The sequence below is a fragment of the Saimiri boliviensis genome, chromosome 15, assembly GCF_048565385.1.
Source record: "Saimiri boliviensis isolate mSaiBol1 chromosome 15, mSaiBol1.pri, whole genome shotgun sequence".
Lineage (NCBI taxonomy): Eukaryota > Metazoa > Chordata > Mammalia > Primates > Cebidae > Saimiri > Saimiri boliviensis.
Genome location: NC_133463.1, coordinates 51,723,998 through 51,744,336, shown reverse-complemented (window position 1 = coordinate 51,744,336; position 20,339 = coordinate 51,723,998). Strand labels below are relative to the sequence as shown.

Below are 20,339 nucleotides of genomic sequence, written 5' to 3'. Positions count from 1 at the left end.
AACATGGCAAAACCCTATTTTACCAAAAAATTAGCCAGGCACGGTAGTGTGCACCTGTGGCCCCAGCTACTCAGGAGGCTGAGGTGGGAGGATTGCCTGAGCCTGTCAGGTGGAGGCTGCAGTGAGCTGAAATCATACCACTGCACTCCAGTCTGGGAGACAATGAGACTCTGCCTCAAAAAAAAATTTTTTTAAAGAAAGCTTTGTAAAGATTTAAATGTTTCTAATGTAGCATTTATGCTGTTTCCATTCTGAAGCAGTAATCACTTACCTACAGTTATGATAATATCACTTCACTAGTTACTAATAATAAAACGAACAGTTACAACCGTGAACACAGAGTGCTGCCTGTGTGTGTGGTGCCAAGCCTGAAATGTCTCCCAGGTATGAACTCCTCAGTCCTCACGAAGATCTGTGAGGTGGCACTCCTGCGATCTCCTCTTTACAGATGAGGACTCCGTGGAGCAGGAGGGTGAGGAACCTCTCCAAGGTCACACAACGGTAGGTAGCTGTGGCAGGGTACAGAGAACTGACCACAGTGCAAATCCCATCACAACACACAGGAAAAATAAAATCAACTTTCTCAATAACAAAGCACTCAAGTCTATGCAGATGGCAGGCATATTTAACATGGTGAACTGACTCACTCAACGTCCATACTGCTGGGAGGCTGAGGCAGGAGGATAGCTTGAGCTCAGGAGGTTGATTGAGACCAGCCTAACATATTGACACCTTGTTTCTACGAAAAACTAAATTAGCCAGACATAGTGGTACATGCCTGTAGTTCCAGATGCTCAGGAGGATGCGGTGGGAGGATAGCCGAAAGCCAGCAGGTCAAGGCTGCAGCGAGCTGTGATCATGCCACTGCACTATAGCCCAGGTGACGAGGTAAGATCCTGTCTCAAAAAAGTCTAGTACTAGCTAGGTCTTGGGTTTCTAGAATCCTCAGTGTTGGCTGCAGCAGAATACTGGGGTGAATGTGCACCCACACTCTTTCCTCTTACTCCAGGGGAAGGCAAGGAATCGTGCACAACAGTGACATGCTGAGCAAGACCTGAACACAGCCAGGCTTGGTTTCTTACCCTCTTGGTGAAGCAGAGTAAGACCTTTGACTGAGAGAAAATGAGTCAGTGGTGATGCCACAGAAACCTAACGCTCATTTATTTGTGTGAAATGAATCATTTGCATGTATTGAATGAGGCTCAATCTCTGCTTCTTATGAAGTGTGACTGTTACACACACACACACACACACACACACACACACACAAACACACACACCCCAAGAGTTTCATTCTTAACCTTGTACCTCACTGCAGGATGAGTCTGTTTATTCATTATGTTCTCCCAAGGCAAAGGAACCAAAGAATAACAAATATTTACTTAAGGTGTTTAACATGTCAGTGTTTAAAGCACAGGAGAAGACTACAGTCTTCCCGTGTGAAGAGAGTCACCAGGCTGGCACAGAGCCACAGAGGCCTGGGCAAGAGGGCCGCAAGCTCTTTCCGGGAGAAATACCCCGCACCCCTTCCGGGAGGGCATGCCCCAGCAGGAAAGATACCTCGCTTCGTCCCTTCTTCTTTCATCTGCTTAGAAGGCACTGGACCAAACTCCTCTTCCATGGGCCTGAACATCCGTTTAACAAGAACACTGCTGCTAGAAAAGATAAGCAGAAATCCTTAAGTAAAACCAGCAAGGTGTCAAAACACACATTCACATGCGTGTCAGTTTCTGTCTTTTCCTTGGCTTATACCATCCCTATGCTCTGTAACTGGATCCACTCACCAACCTCCTTCTTCCCCTTGCAGGTCCCAAGCAATCCCTGTCCGAAGAAGCACACAGCGCTAGCTTCAGGGCATGGACCCAACACGTGCTTCCCACTGTGGAATATGGATCCACTAAGGTGAGACTTCAGGGTCTTACCCACTCCATCCAACACCTATCCCTTCTTTCTGCTCAGGATCAAGCCTATGGGGAAGGAAATCCCTGGTGTCGGTGTGGTGTCCAAGTCACATCAGCTCCTCCCAACCAGCTGAGGCCTGGGTGGCCTATCCCTTTTGTCAGCCCCCTGGGGCACAGCAGTGACCTCTGGAAATGCTGTGAGCCTGCCGTGGGTTCTGTGATGCGGCTGTCCTGCCTTCCTGATGCTCTGCCTCTCCATTTGGCAGCAGCAAACGGACTGTGGTGGTGGAAGTTCCTTAGACACTCAGACCTCCGCTGCGCAGGCCTTCGCTCCTTCTCAGGGGAGGTTTGCAGTCTCCCTTCCCAGAAGCCTGCGGTGCTGAGGCCCTGCATGTACCCAGCTCAATCAGTTCTGATGGGTCTCCATTTCCTCCCACAGTCCCTGACCATTCTGGGCACCCTACGCAAGGAGAGGAATATTGATTGATTGATTGATTGATTGATTGAGAAACAGAAATCGAGAGGATAGAAGTCACTGATACTGAGAAAATGCCACCAAATGGAATCTTAAAATAGTAAGATTCAAACCTTCAATGGAGCAGATGCAGGTTTTTAGAAATATTTAGCCTGTCTAAAGATTCCTGGGACCCAGTGCTGATCACTATCCCAAGACACAATCCCAGATTCCATGATTTTGAATGTTGAAATCCCAAAAATATGACATGAGGGATTTTAGACTTCAGGGCTTTTGATCTTTTGAGATTTCAACATTTAGGATTAAGGCCCAAGCCCCTGGGACCAGGCACGTGAAACAATGCCAGACAGGCAGTTTGGCAGAACTGTTAAGACAGGAACTCTGGGACCAGATTACTGTGTTTAAATCCCTGCCTTACAATTTGCCATAGGAGCCTGGATCTGTTCCTCAACTTTCTTGGGTCTCAGTCTCCTTATCTTTCAAAGGAGGCTGCAAAGAAAATTAAACAAATCCCCATGTGTAAAGCACTCAAGTGTTAATACATAGTAAGCACTCTTCAAGTGTTAGATGAAGATGATGATGACAATGACAAGTTGGAGAGACTAGAGGAAGAGAGAGCTTGAGAACAGTAAACAAGGCAGACAGTGTGAAAAAGGTGAGAGTATCCATTTACCATCAGAGAGTGGATATTCCAAACAACCACTTTTGGTCCAGCTGAAAGGACTAATGTTGGTAAAGCTCCCTGCATGGGAGATTGACAGTATTATCAGTCCCAAGCTTTCAAGATCATGAAAACCTTCAACTCTCCATCAGCGTTATTATTATTATGACGTTACATATCAATTCTCAAGTGAAGCTAATAGTGGGATTTAGTGATAAAAAGAGCACATGGTATGGTCAGGCCTGGTTGGTCACACTTGTAATTCCAGCACCGTGGGAGATGGAGGCAGACAGATCACTTGAGGTTGGTAGTTTGAGACCAGCCTGGCCAACATGGGGAAACCCCATCTATACTAAAAATACAAAAATTAGACGGGCATGGTGGTGCATGCCTGTAATCCTAGATACTCAGGAGGCTGAGGCAAGAGAATCACTAGAACCTGGGAGGCAGAGGTGTCAGTGAGCCAAAATTGCACCACTGCACTCTACCCTGGGTGATACAGCAAGACTCTGTCTCAAACAACAACAACAAAAAAAAAAAAAAAAAAAAAAAAGATGCAAAACTGTAAACAGTCCCCAAAGCATTTCTGTTAAGTCTAACAGTTTAATTTATTAAATCAATGCTGTCTTAAGTTACCTTCTCATACTAGCCAGAGTATACCTTCTGGAGGTACAGTATACCTTCTCTATATATCCAGAAGGTATATCTGTCCTTTGAAGTCCTTAATAAGACATCAGATATTACAAAGCACATATTGCCTCAGTCACTGAAGTCTTATGTGCACCTGAGAGCTGGCTGGGGCAAGAACTAATTTTATCCATTTCAGTCATGACAAAAGGTACAATGTGTTAAGTGTTAGATGCAGGGCAATGCAAATAATACGTGAAACAGGCTGTTCAGAGAAGCATCTTTGAGGGAGCAACCTCAGGACAAAGCTACTCAATAACCCTGAGATAATGAGGACGGGCATAAGAAATGCTCTTCAGCATCAGCATCCTCTTAATTTATCCCCTAGTAAGTCAAACTACAGAAACAGCTAGAGGAGAAACTTAAAACCCAGGTCCCAGCTGAAGGTGCTAACTTATTAAGAGTTTTAGGGCACTGTTCCCTCTGCTTTCCTCTCACTACCTTGTCATAAAAGCAGGCCATGTGACTCTGCTGAGGTGACCATGGCCTCAGGGCTAGAAGACTTAAAAACCCATTCACACAGCAGTGACCAGTAGGTTAATAACGGGTAAATAGCCTAAAATATCACCAGACACTCATCATGCTGTGCAAGGGTTCCTAAGCTAGTGACTTTCCTTTTCACCAAGCAAAATTTATTTATATTTTTCCAGTTCTGCTGACTTTTGATAGCACCCTGTTCTGAACCATGGCAAACTCTGCCATTAAAATAACATCTTGGATAAACACATTTCTTTTGGGAGTTCAAAAACGTTTTTTCACACTTTCAAATCTGTAAACTCAGTAGGAGTGAATAAGTTTGTGTGGTTCAAATTCAACTGTTTCATTTATTTTCAAAGGCAAGAAAAGAAGGGCGATATGACTGCCTCATTTAACAAATGAAAAAAGCAAATTTCAAGTTCTCCAATGCCCAGTCCAACTGCAGCTCGCCATGTGTATCTGTCACTTCCACATCCATGGCTTCGACCAACCACAATAAGAAATATTCAGAAAAAATTTGCATCTGTACTGGACATGTACAGACTTTTTTCCTTATCATTAGTCCCAAAACAATACAACAGATCAATTACTTACATAGAATTTGCATAGGATTGGGCATTATAAATAATCTAGATACTATTTAAGGGAGGATGTGTGTTGGTTATATGCAAATACTACGCCATTTTATACCAGAGACTCTTTAGTCTGCGAATTTTAGTATCCGTGGGAGGTCCTAAGGCCAATCTTCCACAGATACTGAGGGATAAATGTACCACAAAAAGACTGGAGAGCAAGAACAGAGTGCTTTCTCTGACATCAATTCCATCTCTCTAGCACAACGTGGTAGCTACTATGTAGAATGATTATAGGCCCAGCAGCACATTCAGCCATTACCTTGTAGGGTCAACTCAGGGAGAGCAAGACCCTGAGACATGAAGGTAGTGTTAAGTTTCATCAGAAAAAACAGTGGGAAGGTATCAGGTCTGAAGCATGGATCTCTTGCCATTCCTGTGAAAGGCAACGTTGCATCCTACCTGCCAGGTGCAACTTTACTAGGCATTGTTTGCCTACTGAGGAGCTGCACAAGAAGAGTACAGAATGGGGTTGCAGGCACCACAGAGACGTAGTTCGCCTATTTCTCAACTCTGCTTGTGGCCTAGGTATGCTGCTTCCATGAATGCCCTATCTAAATGGAAGTCCCTCGCCCATGTTATCCTCAGAAAAGAGGTCATCTTCTATTCAAATCTGCACAAAGTTTTTCACATTATAAAGTAGGATCTGAATGAATTTATTTTCAACATATTACTCTTTGGGGAAGAACTTATCCCAAAATGATTTTAAACAATCCTAGTTTAGGATATTTAATGGAATCCATTTGAGCTGTCAGTAAAACAAAAACAAGAACAAACAAACAAAACCACACAGCATAGATTTAGTAACTATTATTGAAAGATGAGCTCAAAATTGCAAGTCACAAATAACGAGGTCGGTAGGCCCCAGAGGAATCATTTTCAAAGACAATACAGATATTTGTTTCCTGCTAAAATGTTATAGGTTGTGGTAGAGCAATGTTCTAGCCAAGATGACTTGAAAAACTGTCAAAATTTTTTTTTAAATCTTATTGAAGGTATTGGAGAACTGCTGATGAGGGAGCTGGAACCTGAGGAGCTGAAATCTCAGGAGAGAACTTCAGAGAGGTGAGCTGATCATCAGTGACCACTTCTCCTCTCAAAGCATTTGCCAATTCCTGGCAGAGTGTAGCGAATGATAAGCCCACCAGAGCTCAGACCTAAGAGCAAGGACACTTTCATAGCTTTTGGCAATCTCATAGTGTTTGAGAAACAAAAATTGGGGCTTAGGATTACAAAGGTACCCAGAACTTATTGTCAAACTTCCAGAGAGAAGAGAGGTATAGAGAAGTGAGCCAGACACTCTGCAGTATTACTGTTAACGTATTTGCCACATTCTTAGATGCATAGGACAAGAGAAGTTTTGCAAAAGCCCTTGAAAAATTATTGAAGAGGTTGTGGCAGTTTTCACTACCCTAAGGAATCAACAATTAGGTATCAGGCCTCACCAAAAAAAAAAAAAAAAAACACTCATCATAAGTCCCTCATAACTACAACCTAGGATGAGCCAGAGGCAGCCTAAGGCTAATACAAACTGCAACCCGGGTTTGTGTCAGCTCTGTCCCTGACTCATTTATGGTGATCTGCACCCACTGAGGCAGCACAGCCTTGATAAGAAAGAAATATCATCATATATAAGCTCCATAATTTTTATCTACATTGTTCACCATTGAATCAATATTTATCAAGTAGACAATAAACACGACCAAAGGAAAAACAGATGGTAAAAGCAGGTCCACATATAACATTTATATCAGTTACTTCAGGTAAAAAGTAACTTCAGTGATGAGAAAGGACCTGATGTTGAAGATGAATTATGAAGAATTTCAATAAGTGTGTTTCGCAAAATATGATAGCTATTTCTAAATTATATAATATGTTTTTCTTTAAATGTATGTATAATTAAATTAACAGAACAAGCATCAGTAAGTCATTGACTCTTTTGGCAATAAAGATTTACCTATTCAGGTTGGCCCCAAAACTTTATGTTTTCATTTTCTCCTTGGGAAACTGCAGAAATTGCTCAATATTCGTAATCACTTTATATTCAGTTATATTTGGTAATGCATAACCCATCACCTCCCACATTTCATGATTTGCTTGGCATCCCTGATAACCTTATCAAAGAAAAGCACTTGATTCCATGGAAAATTGTTCCTTTAAGAGAAATAGTACAGGACTCTAGAAGAATTTTATTTTGTAACCCCATAAAAACTGATAATAAACACAGAGTGATGACTTTTTAGATTTAACATCATGTTGATTAAATGCACTCACTGTTGATTGGTTAATAATGTCTGACTTCCCCAAAAGGCAATAAATTCTTGCCAAAACGTGTGCTTCCATGGAAGATGAGCAGGATCTTGTTCTATTCTCCACAGCGCTTTGATCGAGCTTATGGTTTGGTCTGGCAGTGCCTACGGGGCCTCTGCTGCAGACACTCAGAGCCCTATGAGTGAAGCCAACTCTCTGAATGGTGTGAGACCAACCTGGAGGGGTGCATGCTATTTGCATATCAACTTGCAAATTATTTCAGGGGCAATTAAAGCCTTCCCCCCTTTCTCTGTAAGAGACATCCATAAATTTCACATTAAGGGACAATCCTCTACAGAAAATGATTTCTGTTTGGCTTGTTCTTTCTTTTCATCTCTAGCTCCCTCTCTTCTGTTTCTCAATTAAGTATCATTTTTTTTCATGGTCTGAATAGGAATCTTAACAATAACAATAGCTATGATTTTTTAAAAAATCAAATTCCATGTGTTAGGACATTTTATATATTAATGCTTATAATAACGCGAGTGGGGGTATTATTATCCTGCTATTTTTAGATGAAAAAACTGAGACTCTAAAAGATTGTTATTTTAAGTTAAGATTCAAGTTCAAAACTAGATTCTAATTGTGGCTGACTGGCATGATATTTTTTAACACTCCAGGTGATTCGATTGTGCAGCAAGAGACCTGCTGTTGAGAACTGGTGTCCAAAACACCGTGTGTCTGTAACTACTGTATCCCCTGCCCACCGGACTGGTCATAGAGAGAAGTCAACAAATCTGCATGATAGTGGGGTTGCCAGGAGACAGGCTCTTGTGTGTTACATCCTCAGTCTGGTCATTGTGTGAGTGATGCTTTTAAGCACTCATTTGCATACTTGAACACTAATGTGAGCATTAATTAATGTGAGTATTCATCAATATGTCAGTGAGAGGGAAGAACACGGCCAATGAGTAGTCCTGATGAAAGTTGTACAATTGCCAGTGAAGCTGGCACTCCTTAGGACGAGGTGAACACATACGGTGGCCTCAGATCTGGTCCCCTCTGCCAGATACACACATCTGGGCTTGTTACAATCTGGGTCCTACACTCTACAGAATGAACAAAGGATGTGCCTTTGTCAAGGCTGGAAAGCTATCTCAGTGAGGGCCTGTCTCTCAATACCTGCTTTGTAGCCACAGGTTGAGAATTAAGAGAGTTAGACAATAGGGCATCATGGCTAAAAGCCAGTGATGGGAAATGCAGTGAGACCCAGGTTTAAATCCTGACTCTATCACTTATCAGCTGTGTGTATTTGAACAAGTCTCCTAATCTTTTGAAGCCTCAGTTTCCTCATTATAAAATGGGAAATCCGGAGGAATTCAATGAGATCATGCATAAAGCACTTAGCACAGTACCTAGCCAAGGTATCAAGTAACATTAATTATCACTCATACACCACAGTAGCCACACACCTACCAGGTCTTAACACTCAGACTCTGACATTGTTCATATCGAAAAGTCAAACTCTAGTTAGATGGGTCAGGGTAAACGATGCAGGCCTTGAGTCTCATGGTTATAAAGTAACACAGGGTGAGCCAACACAGAGAAGCCAAACCAATGGAGTTACAAGTAGGTCGATGGCCATCTAACTGCACTCAGCTTGCAAGGAAGGACAGTTTGAGGTGAGGCAGATTTACAGCTGAGGCCTGCCCATGAAGACTCATTCAGTATCTCAGTCCCTTCTCAGTCATAATACTAAGTTTTCCCACGAGAACAATAGCATGCTAGTGTTAGATGGAATCTTCAAGATCGTATGCAAGATTCTCAATGTCAATTAAGGAAACCAAAGCCCAGAGATAAAGGAGCTGGCCCAAGGCTTCGCATTGGTCAGCGGCAGCCCAGGAGGAGATCTTGGGCTTCCTGAGCTCAGAGTCAATGTTGTTTCTGGGACACCACATTGTGCCTCATTAAATGTGGGAATTACTGATTAGAATTGACAGTGCTAGTCACTTCTGTTCATTCCAACCACTGGGAATATATTATCTATGTGCCAAGATAGAAAGAACAGTCTAATTAAGTATTTAGAAAATTTAGAACTCAGAATTTAGAGGTTAAATCCTGGATGAAGTGCTGCTCCTAATTAGCCAGGGAATCATTTGACTCCTTTGAGATTTTCTATCTTTTAGGATAGAAGGTAGCAAACATTTTCTGTAAAGAGGCAGGCAATAAATATTTAGATCAGGCGTCTTCAAACTTTTATACAGGGGGCCAGTTCACTGTCCCTCAGACCGTTGGAGGGCCGCCACATACTGTGCTCCTCTCACTGACCACCAATGTAAGAGGTGCCCCTTCCTGAAGTGCGGCAGGGGGCCGGATAAATGGCCTCAGGGGGCCGCATGTGGCCTGCGGGCCCTAGTTTGGGGATGCCTGATTTAGACTTTGCAGGCCATATGGTCTCTGCTGTAACTACTCAGCTCTGCTGCTGTAGCAGCAAAGAAGCCACAGACAATACATAAATGAATTGACACAGCTGTGTTCCAGTAGCACTTTACTTAAGGACACTTGGATTTTATTTAGTTTTCACATGTCAAGCAATATTATTTTTCTTTTGAATTCTTTTCAACCACTGAAAAGTGTAAAACCCATTTTTAGTTTGCAGACTATACTAAAATAGGCAGTGGCCCCAATTTCGTCCTGTGGCTACAGTTTGCCAACCTCTGCTCTAGGAATAAACTCAGCAATATCTGCTCCATTTAGCCAACTGTGAAATGGTTTGCAAGTAAATATATTAATTGTTTAAGAATAGGAAAGCCCTGGTTTGATTGTAGTGTGAAGAAAAAAGATCTAAAGATTTTGGTGACACATATGTAATGCAACCGAGAACATAAGGTAGCTATTGAAAATGCAGGTAGTTCTAGACTACTTTGAGTATAAAATAGCATCCAGGTCCTAAGAAGGAATCTCTTAATATAATCTGCAACTCCTGTGGTTCAGAACATATATTTATTCTGACACAGCCAATTTTAAGGAGACTACTAACAAATTTAGTATTATACCTTGGAGAGAAATTAAGATGTTGAAAAGTAAAACTATATTTTACCAAGAACAGTTGTAGGGAGGAAGGGGATGTTTGAACGACATGGGAAGATGAGACTTATCCAGAGAGCACAACTAAGGCCAATGGGTAGAAGTCAAAAGAAGGCAGACATCCACTCAACAGACAAAATAACTCCCTAAGAGCTGGAATTGTCCAAGAGTGTCGTGAGCTATCTCACACCCAGTGAATTCTCTACCACTGGGAATTTGCAAGTAGAACATGCTGGCTGCTCATCAAAGAGGTGGTATAGCTGTTACCATCATCTACAAGAAGAGGTCAGCTAAATGACCTTAAGGTTTCTTTTTGGCCCAAAAATTCTACAAAATGAGTTAGTGTATAGAAAGCACTTTGAAGACCTGGCTCCTCCTAAAAGCCTGCAGGACCACATTCAGGTGTGTATCCTAGGCAAAGATGGAGAACATCTCCCATCACTCTTATGCAGACATGATGTGGAGACACTGAGAGTTTCTGTGACTGTCTCTTGCCTACAATTGAAAAGGTCCTCAGTCCAATTGGTCTTTAAACCAGCCTCACTACTGGACTGCTGGGCTAACTTCTCAGGGAGAGGCTTTGAGAGTTGTGCATGCAGCCCAGGCAGTACTGGAAGTAGGTTAGGCTGTCATCTTCGACTCTTGCCTCAAACTCATCTTAATCTTGTGTTGGTGCCGAACAATGAGTAAGAAGGACTATCAAGAAGATTTCAGCAACTGGATTATTAATGAAAGAATAGAATGGAAGGGACGGGGCCCTTAGAAAACAGCTAGTTATTTAAAGAGGTGGGTCATAGGCAGGAGCAGGTGGGGAAAGAGTCCTGAAAGTAGAAAGCTATTCATTCTCCAGCCCCCAGCCTCCCTCCCAGATGGTCCCCAGAATCAAGCATCTCTCAGTTCTGAGGTGAGAGGACAGTTTTACTTCCTACCTAGAGTTACCCAGTGCTGGAAGTGCCATTACCACTGACTTGAGGTGTTGAAATGAAAGAACTGAGTGTCTTACCCTTCTCGTTCATCATCCGTGTTGTAATACACCTGTGGAACAAAACAATAGGCTTACTGTAGGTCAGAGACACGAAACGGAAAAATATCACGTGATGTACAGACTTGCCTAAGGCATAAACTGTTTCTTAAAAAGGCAGATCCTAACCTTTTTAAGGATACTGTGTGTTGTGTGTATGTGTATTTCTAAGGAAATGCATTTTTAACCTCCTTATAATCTCCGTGGGGTTAATGTTTAGATTTTAGTGAAATACAATTGGAAATCTAATTATTTCTAGCTACAGTCAGTCTGATTAGATTAACTCTGGCATTAAGCCAAATCTTACTCTTGACATTAAGGAGACATTTTGGTGGGATCTAAAATCCACACAAAGGCTCTGGCTTTATAGGGTGGGTTCTTTTCCTGCCCCCGTGTAGCGCAGTGTCTGGAGTCAACTTGGCTGTGGACCATGTTGGGGATGGTGAGTGGGGTAAGAGAGCAGCATGACAGTAACTAGGCCGTCTACTTACTCCCCAAAGGGGCCCAGGTTATCCTGGCATCCCAGAACCATGGAAATTTAGGAGTCAACAGTCTTCAGGACGGGAAAGGTCATTTAGCTCTGGAAGGTGTTCCTGGCCAGAAGGAAGATCTCCAAAGACAGACTAGGAGGGAGTTGGCATGGCAGAAGGCAGAATCAGATTAAAGAAATTACAAAGCATTCTTATTATTTTATAGAACACTGGGAGAAACCCAGAGGGAATCTGCTATGTATATGTATCCTCTTAACCCCATTATTTGTAAACATTAATTGTGGGCCTTTTTTTTTTCAGCTTTATCTGTATGTGTGTCAAGACTGTTGTGTTTGGGTGAAGAATAATACCTGAGTTAGTATCAGACATTTACATATTAACTCAAAAGTAGCCTCTGATGCTAGTACATCTAGTCACTAACTCTGCCCCAGCCTTGGAAAGAAACAGCTATGCCTAGACGGACAATCTCCCCACAAACCTTCTCAAAGGCTCTTGGCAGTTCCTGGGATGCTGCAAACCTAGACCTGGTTATAAAACAAGACTGGTTACTTGGAACTCTGGGAATGAGTCATTCTAGTCATTAGCTCAGATTTCTATAGGAATTTTTCCTCTTGATTTTTTAATGGCTAGTATTGTACTGTATTCTTAGTTTCTTCTTAAACGGAAGACAATGGAGGTAAGTTTTTTCTCCCCACCTCAAGTCTCAGTGTGGCATTCAGAGCATGAACAGGACTGCCTAATTTCATGAATATGGAGTAACCTACCTAAGTGAAGGAGGCTGTGGCATTCCACCAGCCATACAACTGGATTGTTTTGAAAAAGTTCCCCATGTTGGCTTGCGTTTTACTGCTTTCTTTCAACGTGACATAGTGCATCTCTCTGACCTGACTACTGGCCTCTGCAAAGTTGGTTGGTGACTCAAAGATGGAAGCAGCCTTCTCTTAGGTGTCTTCCCACCCTCCTGAATGGCCTCTACTTCACTGTCCCAACCACTGTCTCTTCTTTGTCATTTCTCCTTACCCATAAGGACCGACGATTTCTTCCTTGTCAGCTGTTGGGTCCATTGCCCTAACTTAATTTTTAGAGCATGTTTTTCAAACTTTAGAGTGTACAAAAATATCTGGAAACTTTGTCATAAACAAAAATCCCTGGAACTCACTTGGGAAATTTTAATTCAGAAGATCAAGGATGGAACTCAGGAATCCAAATCCTTATCAAGAACTCCCATGATATGGGGGAAGTTTGTTTACAAACAACAGTGCAAGAGATGGTTTCTGAGCGTGTGAGGGAGAAGAGTCCTCTTTGGGTTCAAGTGTTTTGGGGAAGGCTGATGCCTGCAAAGTAGCTACTATCTATAATGCTGATGCCTCTGCATCCCACCAATTTTTCCCAATCTCGCCTAATCACATGACCTTTAAAAGCATCTAGAAATAAATAGCCTGAATATCAGGGATTCAATATCAGGTGAGTAAAACTGAAGGGCTCCATAGAGCTTGCACATTGGATTTATTCCTTCATATTAGTTTTGATAAGTATCTGAAAAATATTTCAATCCATATGTGAATCAATGAGATAACAGGAAGGTTGGGGGGCATGTGGACTGACAGTGATAAAACCCATTCCCCAAGTCATGTCCTTGAGTGAACAGGGACTGCTGCCCTGTAGTTTTAGTATAGCTCACAGGTGCCTCACTGGCCATGAGAACCACAGGACTAGCTGGCCCTGAAGTTGGGCACAGTTGCAATGCAGCTGACTTTAGCAAGTCTCAGGACTGCAGTGGTTTCTGAGATACACACCAGTCCTTGAGTCTCTCTTGCTCCCCTTTATCTTTCTATCCCCTTAAGGGAAACCAGCCATATCCTTTGACCTGCCACTGAGAGCTCTTGTTTTGCAGGTCAAAGTTAGCCAGCCTCTGCCCCATCCCCAAATCTAAGGCCATGGCACTGCCTCTTCCCTCCTGTCTTTGGAAGGATCTCCCAGGCATCTATCTTTTTTGGAGAAAACGCAATCTTAAAGTCCCTAGCCAGCCACTGTCCAAGCTCCTTTCCTTCAGCTAAGTTAGCTGATCAGCCACAGCATAGTCACAGGTTATTCTAGAGACAGTTGAGTGTGTTTCTTTGTTTCCAGAAGCTCAGAGCAGGCTTCTTCACTGACCCCTCATCTCCAAATCCAAGGCCATGGAAGAAGCCAGAGAGCTCTGAGGAAGGCCTACAGATACACAGGGTTGATATACAAGCAGGATACACAGGGGGATATACAGGCAGGACATATAGGGGGATACACAGGCAGGACATATAGGGGGATACACAGGCAGGGTATACAGGGGGATATATAGGAAGGATATATAGGGGGATATATAGGAAGGATATACAGGGGGATATATAGGCAGGATATACAGGGGGATACACAGGCAGGATATATAGGGGGATATACAGGCAGGACATATAGGGGGATACACAGGCAGGATATACAGGGGGATATATAGGAAGGATATACAGGGGGATATATAGGCAGGATATACAGGGGGATATATAGGCAGGATATACAGGGGGATATATAGGAAGGATATATAGGGGGATATATAGGAAGGATATACAGGGGGATATATAGGCAGGATATACAGGGGGATACACAGGCAGGATATATAGGGGGATATACAGGCAGGACATATAGGGGGATACACAGGCAGGATATACAGGGGGATATATAGGAAGGATATACAGGGGGATATATAGGAAGGATATACAGGGGGATATATAGGCAGGATATACAGGGGGATATATAGGAAGGATATATAGGGGGATATATAGGAAGGATATACAGGGGGATATATAGGCAGGATATACAGGGGGATACACAGGCAGGATATATAGGGGGATATACAGGCAGGACATATAGGGGGATACACAGGCAGGATATACAGGGGGATATATAGGAAGGATATACAGGGGGGCACTGATTGGGCTGCCTGACAACTGCTGAAACCAACAGATTGTAAAGTCTGCACTTTCCTTCTGATTCCATCTCAGGCTGACAGCTGGGCTCATGACACCCAGGCCCATGACATTCAGGGGACAAGACAGGTCAGTAGACTGACAGTCAGGAGCAACCAGATAGGGCCACTTTTCCTCTTAAGATTAATTTACACTTTGTATATTTTGGAGAAATCTTGTCAAAAGAACTGGTCAGGTTATCAGCTTTGACATGGAACTGAGGCCAGAGTCATGACAATAAACCAAACAATTAGAACAATTTAACTCGATTATCCCTTCTTCTGGAAGGTGTGGAAATTTAGCTCCAAAAAATACCATGGGGCACAGACTGTGCAGACACAAATCACCACCAGGGTCTTGGGAACTAAGTAAATAAATAAGTGCTGGCACACTTATCTTAATAAATTACAAAATTCTTCCTATTTTGTGTCCTTGTTCTTATCCATCAAGACAGGATGAAAATGTTAAATTGGTTTTTAATGTTTTTTTGTTTGTTTGTTTTGCTTTTGAGACGGAGTCTTGCTCTGTCGCCAGGTTGGAGTGTAATGGCGTGATCTCGGCTCACTATGACCTCTGCCTTCCAGGTTCAAGCAATTCTCCTGCCTCAGCCTCCCAAGTCGTTGGGACTACAGGCATGTGCCACCACACCCAGCTAATTTTTGTACTTATAGTAGAGACAGGGTTTCACCATGTTGACCTGGATGGTCTCTATCTCCTGACCTTGATTCACCCACCTCCCAAAGTGCTGGGATTACACCACACCCAGCCATTGTGTTTTAAGAAACAGCTATATGCATTTTATTCCCATGTTGGGTCATGAATAACAACAAAAAAGCTGTGGTTGTAGAGTTGCTTTGTCTCATGAATATAATGAAAGAACACACTGACTACTGGGGGTCAAAATACATGCAAAAGAGAAAGTAAAGCCAATAGTGATTTCTTTCGACGCTAAGGTCAATTCCAATGAGTGTTTGCATGCTTAGAATGGAAGAAAAACTTAAATGTGTCAGTATGCCTTTATTTCTCAAAACAGATGTTTCCTTATAGGACTTTGGGTTTAAAAGAAAACGAATGGATACAAAAATTCATTAAAACCCAATTGGTTTGGTAAAAAATAATTCTGGCTAATGCTAAGGAAATAATTATTTTTTCTTTTTCACACAATTTATTTATTACATAACAGAAATAATAGTAAAAAGAAAAAGAAAAATCAGCCATCTCATAACCCTGTAAAAAGTGTTGCAATTTTTCTTGCTCCCTTCAAATTCAGTTATATATTTGGGATGATAATAGAAACAGAAATTACTATTCTAGATTTTCTTCCCACTGAACATTATCATAACGAGGTCCCATGTTGCTATGTAGCTTCCATAATTAAAATTTTAGTGACCACATAATATTCCATCAACTTGACCTACCATGAGTTAATTATTGGACACGTATGTTAGTTTGAGATCTTTCGTTTCACTTGTAGAGGTAACTAGAAGAGAGGAATTTTTTTAAAGGGGGATTGTCTACAACCTTATTTTTCTTTTGATGTGAAATGATTTATCTACTAAATGAGAACTTTTTATTTACTAAGTGAAAATTTGTTGACGGAGTTTTCTTTAAGCCGAGACTTTCCCCTTGTGCAACTCCATGAAGTTTTAGGTGCAGTTCAACTTCCCACCATTAGGTGGAGCTCTATTGCGTCAGGATAATCCCGGCCACGACAAAGCTGTCAGAACACAGCTTAAGGTTATCCGCCTTCTTACTTTCTTCCTCTTCCACTCTTTGTCAAGACTTCACTAATATCAGCTTACTCTCCTCTCCGACTTAGTCTCCTCTCCTGAGACATTCCCTTCTATAAAAATGCATTTACTAGAGGGAATGACATTGACTTTTTCTCTAGTAAATGGAAGGTAAGTTATTTTTGAAGTCAACGCTGTGCTTCTATTGTAAGGCCCTACCTGCCCTGTGGATGAGTGGGAGGTGGACATTCGCTGGTAGGTCATACCTGTCCGGTCCTCTGCAGGTTTGCAAAGTGAACATCAGGTATGAAGAGAACTGGCTGGGAGTGGAGATCAGGCATGGTTTTGAAGTAGGTGATGTCACTCTTCTTCTGTAAAGGGATGGCGGCCAACTTCCCATCAGATGCTGGATGGGATCACAAAACTCATAAATGACAGAGCAATGTATGCCTAAGAACTCTCAACTCTAGGTCCGAGTCTTAAAGTCCATGGCTTTCTCCTATGAAGCTTTTTGAATACCACAAATGTGAATAAACTTTAGCATCCCCCACTACCCCTAACCCAGCAAAACCAACAGGAGCGTGGACTTCAACTGAGCACTCCTGAGGTGAAGCATAGGATCCCTCACACCCTTCTGTCCCTTTATGCACCCAAGATTCCTTGTCTGCAGAAGGAGGATGTTGATCTCCACGCTATTACGAAGTCCTTCCTAGCTCAAACACACTGTGCTCATGTGATTCTATTTGCTTTTCACAGGGATAATCAATCACCTGTCTCCACTGCCAGGGGAAAGCAAGCCATGCCTTGTATGTATGTAGTTATACCTGCAACCCACTTTTTCCACCTATTCCCCTAGTGGACACAGCCCACATCGAGTCTCCCCTGTAGAAAGCAACATTAGTCTCGGTGAAACTCACAGCTGTTGCATTGAGTTTGGGAAGGCTGGCCTTTCCCTTTCTTCCTGTTCTGCTTTCTCTCTTCGTCTCGAATTTTTCTTTCTGCTCCCTGATAGGAAAAAAGAAAAAACAAATAGGCAATGCGAGGCATATTAGCAGAGCATGCAAAAGTCATGTCACACGTAAGTCATGAGGATATGAAACAATACAGCAGTGGAGGAAACCAGGCAGCCCCGTTTCCATTCCTCTGGTAAGGCTGAGCTTTGGCCCTGAAAGCCATGAGCACTCATAAGTCTATGCCACATTTGTGACCTGTGAGGGATCCTGCCTCTCCTGGATTTTCTCTCCTTTTTTGGTATCTTTCCTATTTAAAGAAATTCCGTTTTCAATCCATATGGAAAGAATCAACCCAGTTCCCAAACCCGGTGAAACCCATTAAGTAACTTTAGTGATTATAATAAAATGACAGAAGATGAAGCATTGACCCATTAAATTTATTCCTAGGCATGAAGAGGGCTTTAAAATGTGAATTCCCTATAAAATGTTTCCTTTGCTTTACTTTTAAACTTCAAAAAAATATTATAGTAGTGGAAATGAAAGAAGCCATCAGAAAAGCACATAAAACGTAGGACCACTTTGTACATATAATTTTTGTTTTTGTTTCAATATTTCGATATGTTCTTAGAGATGGTGCTCATCCAACCAAACAAAAAAATGTTTCATCTATTCAACTCCTTTTGGCTCCTCTGTTTTTGCAGCTTGGCTTTTTCATGGGTTCCTCTTGCTAAATTGCCAAATCGTATCCTACTTAACCAATTGACCATCACCTTATATCTCTTTACTTCATTGCCTATGGTGATGCTCTATCTTTTCTCTTTGCTTATTTCTCTATACAAGCTTTGCTAACTCATTTTAATTTCTCCTTGTCCCCCAAATACAGACATTCCAACATGGGTTCCTTTACCTTGCTCTATTTCCACTCTTGCCGTGGAAGAATTAATCTGCATCTTTGTTTTCACAAGGCACTAGGCAGGTGACACTCTGATCGACATCTCCAACCTAAACTCCTTCCCTAAGTTTCAGATTCACATTTGCAGTTCTTGCCCATTGTGGTGCCATATTTAGTGAGCAGCAATGCACAGCAGTCAGCAACCTTTCACCCTTCAGAAATTGTCCCCACATCATCATGTATAAAACAGGTAAGATTTAATAATATAAAAATGTAATCCTTCTGTATGCAAATCAATTAAGAGACAAAGGACAAGTTGGTGAAAATACTTGCAATAAAATAGCAAATGTCAAATCCTTAACATATAAATAATGATTCAAATTTTAAAAACAGCTAGCATACTAAAAGAAAAATGGACAAGAGTCATGTAGTAGGCAATTCACAGAAAAAGACACACAAATGGTTTGGCTTATATAAAACAATGAGACATAGTTTTTGCCCATCAAATTGGCTTTTGTAGAAAAGCAGATTCCCAATTCTGGCCAACATGATGCTATGACACAATGAGAATTTGTGGTCCATGAAAGCTCCACAGAAGAGATGGTTTGTGGCTTTTAAACTAATTTTTAGAGAATGAGTAATAACAGCTAACTCTGTGCCAGGGGATTTCTAAGAGCTTTACATAATAGAATTGAAATAGCTTCATATTTTAACCAGATGATTTAAATATACATTTTTATATTTTTAAAACTACCAAATGGAATCATTATTTTACTTACTACCAAGGGGGGTAATTTTATAGTGCTTCATTTGAAATTTTGAATTGTCATTTACACTCGTAGATCATGGCAACTCACAGCAAGAGGAGCATAAAATATAAAACTGTTTGGGAAGTCTCTTCATGATATATAAAGGTTTTACACAGTTTTTGTGCTAGAAAACATGTTTTCAAAAACTGAAGTGTTAAATGTGCAGACACAATCTTCAATGGGATGTGAAACATAAGCAAATGGGTTCTTCAAAATAGTAAAGTCCGTAATAGAAACTATTTTTTAATTGGGTCCATGAAACGCATTTTTCTATGTGTTTGGAGCTCTGTATGATGTAACATTTAATATAAATAAAATTTAGATATTTGTTAACCTGTATAAATTACAGCTGCCCCAAGAAACACCCAAAGTTGGGTCAAGGAATTTGATTTCTGACTTAATGTTTTATTCTGTGCTATTTATGAGGAAGGCGACAAGAATTAATCTGTTTCAAGATTTATATACAGGCATACCTCAGAGATACTGTGGGTTCAGTTCCAGACCCCCGCAATAAACCAAATATTGAAATAAAGAGAGTCACACATTTTTGTTTTTGGTTTCTCAGTACATAGAGAGGTTATGTTTGCACTATACTGTAGTATATCAAGTGTGCAATAGCATTATGTCTAAAAAACATACATATTTTAAAAAATACTTGTTTAAAAAAAAAGACACACTGAGGCTTTAGCAAGTTGTAATATTTTTGCTAATAGATAGTCTTATCTCGATGTTGATAGCTGCTGATTCACCAGAGTGAAGGTTGCTGAAGGTTGGGGTGATATAGCAATTTCTTACAATAAGACAAAAATGAAGTTTGATGTACCAATTAACTCTCACTTTCAGGAAAGATTTCTCTGTAACATGTGATGCTGTTTGATAGCACTTTACCCACAGTAAGACTTCTTTCCAAATCGGAATCAATCCTCTGAAGCCCTGCTGCTGCTTTATCAACTAACTTTATGTAATATTCTAAATTCTTTGTTGTCATTCCAACAATGTTCATGGGCTCTGCACCAGTAGTAGATTCTGTCTCACTTTCTTTGCTCATTTGTAAGATACAACTCGGCATATGTTCAAATTTTCATATGAGATCACAGCAATTCAATCACATCTTTAGGCTCCACTTCCAGTTCTAGTCTTGCTATTTCCGTCACATCTGCAGTTACTTCCTCTACTGAAGTATTGAACACCTCAAAGTCATCCATGAGGGCTGGAATCAACTTCTTCCAAACTCTTGTTAATGTGAATATTTTGACCTTCTCCCACATGAATTGTGAATG

General features: G+C 41.4%; 1 protein-coding gene across 5 annotated transcripts in view; it reads right to left on the bottom strand.

Moving 5' to 3' along the window:
* GRHL2 (grainyhead like transcription factor 2) overlaps nucleotides 1-20,339 on the bottom strand; it is a 185,177-nt gene that overhangs the window by 24,150 nt on the left and 140,688 nt on the right. For 4 of the 5 annotated variants that reach the window (XM_074386986.1, XM_003940680.4, XM_074386987.1 and 1 more), the window contains exons 10-13: nucleotides 17,323-17,410; nucleotides 16,672-16,811; nucleotides 11,174-11,205; nucleotides 1,561-1,655 (exon numbers count right to left, since the gene is read on the bottom strand). In XM_074386986.1, coding sequence (XP_074243087.1) covers nucleotides 1,561-1,655; nucleotides 11,174-11,205; nucleotides 16,672-16,811; nucleotides 17,323-17,410 — 355 coding nt within the window. The remainder of the gene's footprint in view (nucleotides 1-1,560; nucleotides 1,656-11,173; nucleotides 11,206-16,671; nucleotides 16,812-17,322; nucleotides 17,411-20,339) is intronic. The other variant, XM_010351422.3, reaches the window with a different exon arrangement.